The following is a 15,277-nucleotide window of genomic DNA, read 5'->3' as shown; positions in this document are numbered from 1 at the left end:
TAGAATGCAATGATGATGGTTGTGGGGTTTGGGTTTGATGACCCGAGGTGTTGGAATTTCCTCCCAGTCATGATTCTCTCGTCATGTTATTTCAAAGATGTCAGAAAGAAACAACATATGTCTCTATAAGCAGCACTACAACAGTATTTTAAATTCTAATCTGCATGTTTACGTAAAGCAATGTTCAGACAGGCTGTAGTAGATCTACAGTTAATCACTGAAGTCGCATGTCAAGCTTTAGAACATATCTATACTAAAAATAATCATTCAACAATGATTGTGTTCCAAATCTTGATCAATGTCTAAACCACACTTGTGTAGAAGAACTCCCTAAAGTTTTTCGCACTTCAAGTAATGGTTATGAATATCTCTAGACCCTTGTCTAAAACTGAATCGATGTATGAATTTGTGATCCAATAGTGGCAACTAAAAAACTTGCTTTTTTTACAGTCAATGTGTTGTGCTTTTTTTCAGTTTATGAAAAGCAGGGAAGGAACTGCAAAAAGCTGTCACCGAATAGACTACACTCCATTTCCTTACAGCAAACCGGATGCAATAGTAACAAGATCCATCGTGAAGCGGTTGGAGGTAAAAAAGGCTATCCTTTGTTTTAACACTCGATGCTCATTGCCCATTTATATTCGAGATGTATCAAATCTTCTGACTTGGCTAGTGTCACTAAACTGGGTTCCAACTTTACTTACATACACATGTGGACCCATTCAGAACATGGCTGTTCTGCAATTCATGAAGCAGAATACCAGACCCTACTTCTGGAGTTCAAGCTTCTTCTGTCTTCTGGGATTTATTTTCTATTCCTGGACGAACATATTGAGTTATTCACCAAATTTCCTGAAACTTGGGGGATTTTGTTCACAAATCAGTGGCAACATGCTTGTCTTTGAAACAAGACGACACAGAGCATCACAGGTTCGATCCCAGGGTCCGCGCGTAGACACCTCTTGGTATTAAGCGCATTATAAATACCTAACTAAGACATATTCTGTAACAGCCCCCCCACGCCCCACCCACCCCCACGTTGTGTGGGCGCTTTAAAAATGCAAAGGAAAAACAAGACAAAAATTATGTAACGTTTGTGGATATTCGTTCAGGGATGTTTGAGGCCACTGATTCGTACAAATTAGAACGCTGCAAGAGAGGGTAGGCTGCTGCTACCCCCAAATGACTCTATAATATGGCCTACTGCCTGGCATGTGCCTTCCTGGGAAGTGGGGCATGTTGAACCTTTTTCGGTTCCCAGCGCTCTCGTGCAGGAAATAGAAATGTATACATTTGTGGGGCCTGTGAGACTGACAGTTGCCATGGAGAGTAATGGAGGGGGAGTAAAAGGTGTCATAGGGGTGTTTTTAGAAGATGCAGATGGGCTGGGTTGAAGCCCCAAAAGTGATCCGCAAAGATGGGCAGAAAATAGAGCATCTGGCTACGTGTCCCACAAATGCTGTCATGACACTTTTCGGAATTTCATAGTCAAATGGGTTTACATACCAACCTTGGTGTGCCAGCTTGATCATGGCGAACAAGTCAATAGCATGTAACTAAAATAGCGTGTACAAATAATCAATGTAATGCGTTTTGGCGAAAGGATGACTAACAATAAAAGCAATTACTGTTCCTATTTTCAGGATAACTAATGGACTAACGGATCATTGTGCTCGTGTGAGAATTTGTGTTAACCAGACGATTTGGGGCAGAGCAGCTCAACTTGTTTTTAATTAAACTTGTAGTTGTCTTTTCATAATCTGGTTTCTGAGAAAACAATCCGGTGCTTCTTTTTACATTACTTTGCTACCCTTTTGAATACACTGATACATTGTTTAAGCAAAAAAAAGTAACACAAAATACATTTGAACCATACCATCTACATTTTTTTCCATGTTTTAGTCACCCATTTTGTTTCATTTTGCATTTTAACACCACACATAGCAAATGAATAAAATGCTGCATGATCAGAAACATGTGGCCTAGTAGCAAGACCTCCAGGGTTCTGCCTTGCTGCTAGGTGTAAGGACTTCAAGCAGTTATGGTAAATGATAGCCAAAATGATACAGTTGGGCACCATGCTAGCAAAAGCCACATTCTAATATTGCCCCGGAAAAGTGGTATGGTCCTTTTAGCGCACCTTATGACCCCTAACAACAACTGCCTTGATTGCCACCACAGATCTACTTGAGGCAATTGCCATACATGTAATCCCACCCAGTAAGGTAGGTCCGCCCACTTTGAAGCTCAGTGATCAGCCATGTTTGCTGATTGTTTCAGTACACGAGGTTTACTGAATACTTGTTTCACAGGAGCCACTGTGACTCCTTCTGGGTCCCAATCTTCACAATGCTTTTTAAGACAGTTTTTAGAAGCAGATTTTGTCCAAAGACTTTTGATATTGTGGAGATAGAACCTATATTTTTAAAAAAGGAGCAGGGGAGACTTCACTTGTTTCCACTAAAGATCTCCATTGGACACCACCAACAAAAAATGTATGAAGATTTTATTGTCGAGGCTACAAAAATGGGCAGAGGCACTGAATATCTTGGGTGATCTTCAATATGGGTTTAGACCTGGGCTCTACACTATCTAACAAATGGCTAAACTTGCTTCTTTTATACTCTCCATATGTCCTTGTAATACTTTAGCGAATTCACTTAACTTGTATGTACAGGTGGCTTAAACACCTATTAATTTGAAGACTCACACAGAATGAAACAGGATTGCCCTCTTGACCCCTTTATTTTGAACCCTTTTACAAATGGTGTAACAGTAGCATTAGATGAATCTTTTCTCAATGCATGGAAGGTTGTGGGGTTTCCTCATCTCTGTTAATTTAAACACAGTAATAGTGAACAAAGGTGCAGGGGACATCACCGCAACCCACGCTCCCCTTGTTCACTATAATACACCGAATGGGATATCTATTCTACATTTTCGGCTATTCATAATTTTCGTGCAGCTGAAAACCGAATACATATCCCCCTTTTTTCCGTTAATTTCTACATATTCCAAAGTAATGTGGCCTCATTACAGGGTTAGTGGTGTGGTAAAAAAGTGGTGGTAATTCCGTTGCGGCCACTGTTTTGGCAGTAACGGAATTACATTCACTTTTAAGGCACCGCTGAATTATACATTTGGATTTGATGTGGACAATTTACCTCCGGGAAAGCTGTTGGAGGTGAATCGTCCATGTCCTTTATTGGATTTACTGCAGCAGAATTACTGCTTGCATGGACTTAAAAAATGGGGAAGTACACTGCTGTTACCCTACTCACAATCCTGCCGTAAATCTGTGGGACCTAGTTGTGATAATTATAAACAGGTTTGTAGATTATTATGCAGAAATACAGTAAAAATACCACCAAACTCATAATGACTGCCATTGTCTGTGAAAATCCCCAAGCCAATAATACAGCTTGGCCCGATCAGGTTTTCACCTCACTTTTTTTATGGCGGTTTATTTATGTTCTTATGGATCGATTTTTTTGCTAAACTAACTATTCTGGAAAATGTCCTCTCAAAAAGGAGGGCAGCACAGGCAAAATCAATTCGAGCTTTATTCAGCTGTACAGGTAGTCTGGAAAGGTGACCCGTCAGACCCAGGTTGGCTATTTAGAAAGCCAAGCCTTTAACAAATGCTACTTATGGGACAGATGTATGGGGTTGTAGCCGGCCGAACCTACTCTAGCTAGAGAGGCAACATCTTCTTCAGGAAGCTTTTAGCTCTACTAAGGTCGGCTGCTACCTTAGTAATCAATGGGCTTCCCTTTACTGAAGATCAGGTGGCTCTGCACACTTTTTTGTACGTGCTGATATTTGTCTGAACCCATGGGTTACCCTGATTAGGGCTACCATTGAGGACAATATGGCATTTAACCATGACTTCAGGGTCCTTTCTCACATAGGACTGTTTTAGACTGCCAACATATGTCCCGGGAGGATAGCTCAGCGGCAGCGTGCGCGTCTTGGAAGCAAGACGACACGAAGCAACAACGTTCGATCCCCGGGTCCGTGCTTAAAAACCTCTGGGTGTCAGCGCCTCGATGCCAGCGGGCTGTGTGAGCGCTATATAAATGTAAAATAAATAAATATGCCAAAATTATTCTTCTGGAGATGCTGAATCTTGAAAAAAGGCCAGATGTACCACTTACTGTGACTAGTGGAATCTAGAGTACTTTTGGCAAAAACCCAGGGTCACACCTAAGAACCAACCAATCAGGGAAACATGTAGATATGGAGGTCGGCATAATAATGCCCATACTTCGCTCATTCTTCTGGTTGTAGTTATTGTAATACCACCTTCATTGAACAGAACTTCAAGCTCACTTTTCCAAGGGGTTCAAACTGAGGTACCTCTGTGCTAACGGGAGATCCCATGCAGAAGAATCTGCTGGTGCTACTGGCTCAGACTGAGAAAACCTTTAAGAGTTTGGTCACCAAACCTTCCCCTTCTAAATGACCCCATTGTCCCCTAAATGCCCGGATTGCTGCCCACTGCAATCTTAGAGGGTCCACTGCTTGCACCAGGTCACACCCCTTCTGCAGGAAATGTAGAATGTGAAAAACCTAGGGGTATTCTCCCATGTATACCCGAGAATCTCCTATTAAGGTGGCCAGGGCAGGGCCATCGCTTTTGGATCCCAACCATGGAGGTGGACAAGCGAGGGAGGATCACTTGGGTAGGAGAAACCCGGGGGGTGGCCCTCAGGAATACCCCAGGAGAGATGCAGTATTTTAATGGGACAACAGGTGAAGAGATCGCAGAGGCTTTTTTGGGTTATGCAGGTCCTGCTACCCCCTAACCCATTGAGAGACAAAGTGACTTTCCCAGAACAACCCTGAGGACAGGGGACAGCAAGATAAGACAAAGGCATAATCTCAATGCCAAATGCCTCATTTTTTTCCCCCAGTTCAGATCATAGGAAGGGTTATACGGACCTGGGGTCGCATGACAGGATGAGTAAGAAAGGGAGTAAGTTAATACAAAACAAATACACTTTTGTCTACCAAACTAGGCCCAGGGGGCCTCCCCCTATCCCTTACCAATCACCTTGTAATGAGACAATCTTTAAATGCCAATTTCCATCTCACTCCATCTCCCCCTGCCCATTTCCAACAAATACTGGGATGAGGAAGAGGCAACTAAGATCAGTACAGATTACCCATAGGAACAACATTGGGAAAGTAAGGATAACCTACCCTAGAAAGAATCAGCTTGTCCCACTAATCGAGTCAGGCAGGGCCAGGCAGTTAATAGTGACCACTTACACCTGACTCCACTTGACTGTTTTTTCCAGTATAAAAGGTCTGGTTTCACACAGGTGGATGAGCGAGCTGGAGAAGCACTTTGGACCCGGGAAGTTACAAAGCTGGGAGCTGCAAGAAGGAGTATCTGGAGGAGAGTGGCGTGCTGCAATGATGGCCCATTGTGCGAGAAGAGCTGCAGCGGGACTGAGGAGCCGTGCCTCCTGCGAGCCGGAGCAAGGCAACTGGGATCCTGCTGGCAGCGTTCATGCAAATGCTCATTCCCTTGAGCCAATGGTGTCTGAGGAGCAGGTGGTGAGACCCTAACTTCCCAGAGAGACAGTTTGCCAGCGCCGCGCTACCCAGTGAGTTTCACATGAGAGAAACTCTGGAGCGTGCAGGTGGCTGGAGCACGAAAGGGAGGAAAACAAGAATGATGAAAGCGGCACAAAGTGGAAAGCAAAAAGCAGAAAGAAAGATAGCAAGTGAAAGAAAATAATAGAAAGGAACGGTGCACACAAGCGGCACAGAAACAAAGAGGACAGAAAGCAAATAGTTTTGAAAGCAAGGAAAGTGCGAGGGGACACGAGAAAGTAAAGAGAGGGCACGCGGCTCAAAAAGAAAGTGAGAACAAGGTACAAGTGAGCATGGAGAAAGAGCGGGCAAGCGGCCCGAAAAGGAAAGTGAGAAAAAGGTGCAAGTGAGCACAGAGAAAGAAAGCAATCGTTTAAATGTACCACAACACACGGCAAACAATAAGAAGTGCAAGTGAGCACAGCCAAAGACAGAAGTGAATGGAATAGAATGGTGCATGATGCACAGTAAAGCAGGATGGTCCAAGAGGCACAGAAGAAGGATAGAGGAGAAAAGAACAGTGTGAGTGTGCACATCAAAGTGAAAGGAACAAAAGACAAGACAAGTGTGCACAAGAAACACCTGGGGATAAAAGGTACCAAGGGAGAGTGCAATCAAGAAACAAAGAGAGGGGCAAAGAATCAGAGTGGTCACGCTGAGAAAAGCAAAGAGCCTGGCGTTTTCGAAAGCCTGTGATTCCACTGCATGGGAAAAGTATATATAAGAAAATAAATCTGTAAACAAGGAGAAGACATATCCTGACTAACTGAAACTGTGTTGAAAGTTGAAAGTGTCCCAAGCTTGGGGAAGGGCCCCCTGAGAAACCTAAAATTAATTGTCAACTGATTTTTGTTTTATGTTGAAAGTTAAAAGAGTCCTTTGCTTGGGGAACGGAACACTGAGAGGCCTGCTTAAGAAATCAAAGTGTTATACTAACCTAGCAGGGGAGCATCTGTGATCACAAAGGACGATCTCCCAGGGTGAGGCTCATCCATTGCACATCGGATTTGCTGACCCCTGCGATTTCCCCAAATGCGGGATGACTGCATTATTTCTGGTAGTGGCGGACTGCCCTCGTGCTATCCCCTAAAAAAAAAGAAGAAATCAAAGTGCATCCTGATAAAAACGGACTTTGCGTTTGACAACCGGAAGGGACCTGAGCTTGGGAAAGGGAACCCTAAGAGGCCAGGCAAAGTTGTTTTGCTTTATAGTGTGGAAAGGACTGAAGCTTGGAGAAGGTAACCCCAAGGAACTTAAAGCTGCTGAAGGCATTTGAATGTATTGCAAGGATCCTGTGGCGAGGGTCTTGTAATCAGTCCTGTTTGATTGAACTAATTTTGACAAGCTTGAAACTATGCCTGGCAAGAAAGCCACTGGAAACCAATCCTGGTGTTCCTATTTTTCTGATGAACCATTACTTTTCATTTTTTACAAAAGACCCTGTAACACATTTTATGTGTAGAGTGAGGACAAGCATATGTTTAGACACAGACAGACTTTTTATTTGGACTTTCGGACATCGACAGCCCTTAGAAGCATCATTTCAGGGAAACATCCCTTTAGAGTTAGGAATAGATAGGTTTTGAAATATTATTTTCTGAGTCTGTGTCTCTCTTTTCACCATGGCTATCTCACAGGAATCAAATGGAGTTGACATATAAGATGTTAGCAGATCTTCTCCATACAAAAGGTTTGTCCAGTACTTGTGGTATACCTTTCGTGTAGTAGGCCACCTTGCATCATGGATTGGTTTTGCTAACGTCCAGGTCCAAACCTGATTCTGCCAGCCCTGCCTCTCAAACTCCAGATCCCTCAGCGGGTGATTTGTGTGCTACATTCATGTGTCTTGTATTTGGTGGGCAGAGGATGAATAGACAACAGGAAGGCAGGAGTTGAGGCAAACTCCACAAGCAAGGGATACCAACTTCACCTCAGCTCTAGGGGGACTAGCATCATCACCTTTGACCTTGAGTTCCTGGTCTTAAATAGTAGCTTGGAGAGCATCAGAAGAGGAGGATATGCATATAGCAACCCACTGGCCCACTGGATCTACCTTGCATCCAACCTACATGGGTTCTCTGTCGGGGACCTGTAACAGAGTAGAAAGAACTGCACCTTCTCTGTAGAAGCAAACAGTTTCAGAACAGGAGTGCCCAGCTTGCTACAAAACGCCCTAAAAAACAGACCTCTGCAACTTCCTTTCCAAGGATGTAAAAACCCTGCTCAGGATATCTGCTTTCCCATTGTGTTCCCCTTTGATATGAATTGCTCGGAGGGGCAGGAAATCGGCCTCTGCCAATTAAACCAATACTGATGCCAGTAGACTGAGAGAATGTGATTCTGAACAATCCTGCATGTATGACAGATAGATGTTGTCTGTTTTCACTAGTATTGAACAACTCCTGATCTTTTCAATCAATGATTGGAGAGCTCTGTAGAGTGCTGTCTCCTCTTTCCAATTGTATAATCTGTCCAACTTCTCTTAGTTCCAAAGTACCTCCCATTACTCTTCCCTTAAAGTGACTCTGCATCCTAGGGCACTGTCATTGGTGGAAATAAGGATCTCTAATGGGGCATAGAGGGGTAAAGGCATGAAGAGATTCTTGCTGTTTGACCACCAGGTAAGGGAGTCTCTCAACCCCTGTGTGATAGGAACCTGTGCTTGATATTCATGATACTGGATCCCAGTGCCATTGTAGGTGATTTATCAATGAAGCTATTTGGTGTCTGGCTCAGAAAATCACAAAGAGTGAGGCTTCCATGTGACCATGGAATCGAAGCAGCTTCCTGGCCAAGGCATGATCTCTGTGCAGTAAGTCTTCTAGGAGACAAAGAATCTTTCTGGTCCTGCTCTGTTGGAGAAGAACTCAATTCCTTGCCATCCAAATCTTGGCCCCTATGAATTGCAAGTCTTGAGCCGGGTCCACTCAGATTGGACATTAAGCATTAGACTTTACATTCCCTGACCAATACAACCCGGTTGAAGGATTGAGTAGCCAAAATGCACTGGATTGTTCTGTCCACCTGTGAAACACTCGTCTTTGTTTATACAGATTAAAAATGGTTGTGCACATCTGTTAGAATTATCATGGCCTTTTTAATATAAGAAAGTAGAATAATTCTATGATATTTTTTCTTTTCATTGGGCATAGTTTTATGGACTATACACAACACATGTATCTTCAGCTTTCACAGGCATTTGAGAAGGCATCCTATATTGTACACAGACAAATCTCCACTTCTTTGCGAATTACACCCACAACATAAGCTTGTTCATTTGAAGCAGCCATGTCATCCGTTTTCTTCACTTGCCAACCACTTCAGATCTGATTAAGTGCTGAATGTTTGAATTGGCGCACCAGCACATACAAAGTAAGGACTGTACTGCGGGTTGCCTCCAAATTCACCAGTAAAAATTACAAAAGTAGTCCAAAAAGGAGTGTGCACCAGGCAAGAAGTAACACAATTTATTCTGGGCCCAGGCACAGCTGGGAAAGCGATATTCAAAGAGAATGCGGAACACAACTGCATGAAAAGCTGCCAAAAGTATGCACAAAAACAAAAGCTTTTATAATGTCATAAACAAATTAGCATCAAAACACACAGCAACATTAGGACTTCCTCCGAGGGAGGCTGATTGGTGGGATTGTGTCATTCCCCTATAGAGGGACATACATTAGCTTAAACTGATTGGGTCCCACAAACCTTACCACACCACCCTTGTCTACCCTTGTGACCTCACAGTCCAACCCACAATTCCCACATCATAATGCCAATGAATGAAACATTTGAGGTGACCAGCGGATCTTTGTTGTTCTGCCGCCGGTCATCTCCATCTGCTTCTCATGGGAACACTTTCGATCATGGCACTGCTAGAGCCTTGAACCACAAACAAGTTGCTGTTTCAATGTTGCATTTTAGGCACTCTTCGAACTTCTTCCCAAGCTAAGATGGACTAAGGACAATTTGAAACCGCCAATGGCATCTTGAAACCATCAGTAGAGCAACTTAGTAAACTTATATGCTGAATTATAAAATGGTTGGCCAATCACTGTTTTTCCACAGGACACAAAAGTTCTGCTTTCTGACCTTGAAAGTAACAAAGGCTGTTCGCTTCTTAACGAACAATCCTGTGAACGCGTAAATCGCAAAGGGCTGCCAGCCTCTGCGGGCACTAAGCAAGTTAATGAAATGTGAGCATGTTTCTAAAAAAGTATGCTTTGAGACCTGTTCACAGCGCCTCAGTCTAACGTTAAACGTTGTATACTTACCTGTGACGCAACTTTATTGCCTATATGTTTTTAGCTTAAAACACAATTATTAAGGGCATTCTCCAGCCTAGTGCATATATACCAGTGTGGCTATTGATGAAGCCCCCTCCCCTTTTAATGGGCTAGTCCCGCAGCTGGTAAGTTTGTTCATTTTTTCTGCGCTGAACTTGTATTTTTACCACATGACCTTGACTTCTGCAGAGCTTATAAAAAAAGTGCCTAGCCCTATTTTGTCACAAACCTGCAATTCAATCATGAATAGTTCTAAGTATACTGCAATTCATTTGCAGTGTTATAGAAGGGAAAAAAATGAGGAGGTACATAAACATACACATTTCAATTCTTTTACAAAACTAAAGTACATCTAATGATAAAGTACACGACCACAAAACTCCCTGTTACAAGCTGATCCAAGCAAACATGTCTGTGAGCTACATAATCACAAATTGACCATGCACGTTGTTTTTATATTTCGTAAAGCAGACTAACCTATAGCCTTGGACAAATTATGAAATAGTTGTTACAATAGTCAGAGACCTAATATTTGGAAATTTAAAAAGACTGTAATCTGTGATTGTTTTTAAAAATCATAACTAAGGTGTGTTTCGTGCTGTGGTCCGCAGGAGTGATTCGAGCAGGCTTTCTCAAGGTCTCTGTACAAATAAATGTATTGCAGAGAGTATTACTGAGTTGGTTCAATGTGAACAATGCTACTCATTAATAACAGCAATATCTGGATGCCTGCACATATCTCTGCCGGTTACCAGTCAATTGGTCGAAAACATTTGGTCGACAGGACAACTGGTCGACACCATTTGGTCGAATGCCAAATGGTCGAATTTTTTTTTTTACCCTTTTTTTTTTTTTTTTCCCCACACGAAAACCCACAAAACACATATATATTAAAAAAAAAAAAATCCGACCATTTGGCATTCGACCAAATGGTGTCGACCAAATTGCAGTCGACCAGTTTGCTGTCGACCAATTGACTGGACACCATCTCTGCCCTCATGCACATGCTTACAGCTGTCTTTGTACCCCATGTTGGTTCATTCGTAACCATGCGCCATGATGGTAACATACTTTGTGAATCTATGTTTTTTATTATTTTTTTACCTCAATTAGGCTTAAACCATAATACATATTGGCCTCACCCAGAAGGTGAGGCTACTTCAGTTCAGGGAAGGAGCTGTTCATAGGCAGATTATTCTCAGTGAGGGCCCGCAACAATAAGAGGGGCTTGCCTCCACAACAACCCAGGAATCCTGAAAGGTTTGCTGGCATGGCACAAAAACTGCTCAGTCAGCATCCTCAGAGCTATATCCTCAGCATGGAACCTGCATAATGAAAGCCACACTAACCTGGCATTTTATTGAGGGTCATCCATTTATCTCAACTCTAGAACTGGATGTCTGTGGTATTTTGGGACAACGGCACCCTTTATTGCTGATCTTTGAGCCCACTGGTGCTTTCAATGTTGACTTGCAGCCTGAAAGTTTCCCTCCCCACCCACTCCTCAGTGCTGAGAGGTGGCCTTACTTGGCATGAAGCACTCTACCTAGCACAAACATCATTTGCTTTACATCTGGGGTCAGACATTTACTTTGTCAGTTCTGTCTAGCCCACTCCCTTGCCTTTTGTTACCAACAACACTCGCTTCTAACACGTCCGAATCTTGAATTAGGCTGCCATTTGAGTTGGCTTTGCAACACCAAAAATGATTATTTGGAAATGTACCTTCGGTACCATAAATAGAGTCGGCAGGTATTTTAAGCCTGTGTACTTCTCAGGATTGCCTGAGCACACCCTCGAGTCCCTAACACGCCCAACGCTTCCCAATTTCAATAATACAATAATCCAAATTCCCTTTAAATCCCAGTGTGTATATTTGCTCCCTATGTTGTCATCACTGGGAGATAGTCCACATATAATAGACGAACACGCAACGATTTAGCCCTTCCTAACTCCCTCCTTGCATCTGCAAACTTCTATCCTGCGTTCCCTCCCACTTACTTCACCCATGCTAATGCTATTCTTTTCAGCGGATTGAGGTCTCATTATCCTGGGCAAGGACACAATAGACCTCGGCAAGGACTTGTTGCTGTGAAACTACTACGTTGGTGATTCTACAATAAAATAGGCAAATATTGAATTGATGCATTTAGCTTTTGTTTCCAATTCTCTGAGTTGTTACAGGACAAATACCTGAATGTACAGTTGTCAAGGACCTCTCTATAAGCATTGCCAGACTTCAATTTAAACAGCAATGAAATATATGTTTTAGTATCCTCATAAATGGACTTTACATTTTCAGAAATAGAAACTGTTTTCAAAATGGTTGCCCAGTATCAACATGCTTTGTTTGCCTGTCATCCATTGCAGGGCCTACCCAAGAAGCTTTTAATGAATTACCCAGGAGAATGCTACTCAAAAAATTTAGTGTCACAGTACGATGACAACTTTATTAGACATGGCAATTCTACCCTCCCTCCGCTTCGCCACTGGGATCGACAGAATCAAGGCTGGATTCCTGAGAAATCGGATTTTCCGATTCGAGGTATGCCCCCTTCTATCATGTTTCAAAGTTTCATAATCAGCATGGGGTTGGTTGGATGTATTTTCTTCTTACTCTGTCTTCCCTGCTTGCATGCTGTGATGTCATGAATGTTCTGAGTGTGGAATGCTGTGGAGTATGACCTGCTCAGATTTCTTTGAGTGAGAGTTAGAGAGAGGCTGATGGATAGAGAGGGCGTGCAATTTGATGTCCCTTACCTGTGTACGTGTTGTGATGCTGCAGGGGCCGGCTCTATTCTGATTCTGTAACTCAAAACATAAAGAAGCTTTCCTTTTCTACTTGTGGCCACTGGTCAATTTGTAAAAAGACAACACAACACTCGGGACAAGGAACTCTACTATTGCCTTACCTGACTGTTGATGTGCCTGTGCTGCAGCCTGCATGAAATCCACTGCCCCCCAAGAGACTACCGTCCACCTGCTTATCTTCCTGCTAGTCTGCTAACAACGCAGCTGCCACCCTGCTGCTCAAGCCTACCTGAGCTCATGGCCTATTGCAGTTATGACTGCTGACTGTGCCTACCTACATTTGTGAACTGCGGCTATCCCCTACTGCTGACGGCTGCCGCTGCAAGTTATCAGTACATCAGTGACTGCCTGATGCTTCCTGCTTTCTGCTGCCTTCGGACATGTGACCTGCTAACTACAACTGCCACTGATGCCTGCTGACCTGCACACAATGCATCATAAATTAAGCTCTGTACTTAAGTCGGATTCCAAGCAGGGATGCTACTTTTGGGACCTCACCTGCAACAGCCTCTTTCTAAATCTTCCTGCCTCTACTCTTCAACCTTTACAACTTATCCAGAACAGGACTGTGAGACTTGTCCTTGGCCTCAAGCCTAGGGATCGTATCTCTTCAGCTCTGCAATCTCTTCACTGGCTCTCAGTGGCAGCAAGGATCAGGTTCAAGACCCTCTGCATCATCCACAAGGCTTTCTGGGGCCTGGGACCGCTCTACCTCCAACTTTCTCTTCCAAAATATCTTTCTTCTCGAGCTCTCTGCTCATCCACCTCCAACGCTCTCAGAAGGGTCAGACGCTTCTCCAAGCAGAGAGTTGGGGGCAGATCTATCGCCTCGGCTGGGCCCTCCCTCTGGAACAGCCTCCCTGCCTCTCTCAAACGTGAGCAGAACCACCTCCGGTTCCGGAAGCAACTCAAGACCTTCCTTTTTGCTTCTGTTTTCTCTCTTTCTCTCCCCTGCTGATGCACCTGACTGCTCCGCGCACTGGTCACCCCGTCACCATCTGATCTCGGGCCCAGGCTCCTGCATGTCCAGTTGCCCTCGCTCTTCCTCCAGGCTCCCTAGCACTTAAGGGTCTGTATCTGCAACCCTACCGTCCCTTCTCTCTACACTTATGAGCCACCCGCTGGCTGCACTTGTGAGTTAGCTGAACTTCCCCTCCCCTTGGCACATCTCCTCTTCCCTCCTCCCCGCACTTGCGTGATCTGAATGACACAAGGTCTAGTAAGATTGTTATTTTTGTCCTCCCTTTGTTTCCCCCTCCTTGTCTTTTCGCGCCTAGAAACACTTGCGTACAGGGGCGTTATAAATGCCACATAATATCATATCATATCACTTCTTACCTGCTGTCCGATGGGTGCTGCACTCACATGATTCCTTGCTGCTGTCCATCCTTATTTATTTATTTATTTATTTATTTATTTATTTATTTATTTATTGTTCGCTTGTTAGGTGCTTATACAACAAGTAAAATACTATTTCATAGCACCCACAGTGCAAAGGGAGTGAAACACATTAAAAACACAACATTTAAAAGCAGTGGAGGAAAAAAGGATGGACCTATCATGCCTTGTGAGTATTCAGAATGTGCATGTGCAACAAGGAAGAGGGTAGAGGGGGTAAGTGCTGGGGTGTCTTGGCTCATGAGTGAGCCACAGATGAAGTGCGTGGTATGGTGAGTGCTACACAGCCGGAGTTAGGTGTAAGTGTGGACCTCCACGGCGCAGGGTGTGCTAAGGCAAGTGCTGAGGGTAGACAGTAGCTGGGGCAATTGGGTGTGGGATGTCAGGGGCCCCGTGGATGCATAAGGGCCCGAGACACCAATGACAGCAACTGTGAGATTGGCAGAGGAGAGAAGAAGGGAAGGAGGAGGTAAAGAGGAAAGTCTTCAGAAGCTTCCAGAATTTAGGAAAATCCTTCTCAAGGCAAAGAGGAAGGGGGAGGCTGTTCCATAGGAGGGAGCCAGCTGAGGAAAGCGATCGACCGCCAACCCTCTGTTTAGCAAAACACTTTACACACAAAGAGTTGGTGCCAGAGGAACATAGTGGTCTAGAGGGAGTGTGTTTATTAAGATGAAGTTGAAGTTAGTGTGGTCCCCGAGCCCAGACAGCCTTGTGGATGATGCAGAGGGATTTGAATTTAATCCGTGCAGCAACTGGGAGCCAGTGAAGACTTTTTAGGGCAGGAGAGATGCGGTCCATGAGCTTTCAGGCCAAGGATAAGCCTTGCTGCCCTATACTGGATTAGCTGGAGAGGTCGCAGAGTGGAAGAAGGTAGATTCAGGAGGAGGTTATTGCAATAGTCAAGCCTAGAGAGAACCAGGGCTCAGGTAACATTGAGCCTATGGGGGAAGGTGAGAAAGGGAGAATTCCTTTGAGAAGGAATAGCTGGAAGTGGGACTTCTTGGCAGTGTCCTGAGTGTGAGGGAGAAAGGTGAGAGAGGAGTCGAAGATGATTCCAAGGTTTCTGGCTTCAGAAGAAGGAGCGGGGGAGAGCCAAAGGAGTAAATAAAGAATGAAGGGGAGAAGGAGGGAGCAGGGTTCCTGATGGGAAGGATCTCAGTTTTACAGGCCTTGAGGCAGAG

At 44.0% G+C, this 15,277-nt stretch overlaps 1 protein-coding gene and 1 non-coding gene across 2 annotated transcripts in view; both read left to right on the top strand.

Moving 5' to 3' along the window:
- CFAP107 (cilia and flagella associated protein 107) overlaps positions 1–15,277 on the top strand; it is a 95,361-nt gene that overhangs the window by 50,891 nt on the left and 29,193 nt on the right. The window contains exons 2-3 of the mRNA XM_069610904.1: positions 475–588; positions 12,258–12,432. Coding sequence (XP_069467005.1) covers positions 475–588; positions 12,258–12,432 — 289 coding nt within the window. The remainder of the gene's footprint in view (positions 1–474; positions 589–12,257; positions 12,433–15,277) is intronic.
- On the top strand, positions 6,534–6,693 carry LOC138474937 (U1 spliceosomal RNA). The gene has a single exon (XR_011269155.1). It is a non-coding gene; the product is annotated as a U1 spliceosomal RNA (small nuclear RNA).

The sequence above is a fragment of the Ambystoma mexicanum genome, chromosome 8 (genome assembly GCF_040938575.1).
Source record: "Ambystoma mexicanum isolate Mex_15411 chromosome 8, UKY_AmexF1_1, whole genome shotgun sequence".
In the NCBI taxonomy this organism is placed as follows: Eukaryota; Metazoa; Chordata; class Amphibia; order Caudata; family Ambystomatidae; genus Ambystoma; species Ambystoma mexicanum.
The sequence above is the reverse complement of the archived record's forward strand: the minus strand, read 5'-3'. Positions and strand labels throughout refer to the sequence as shown.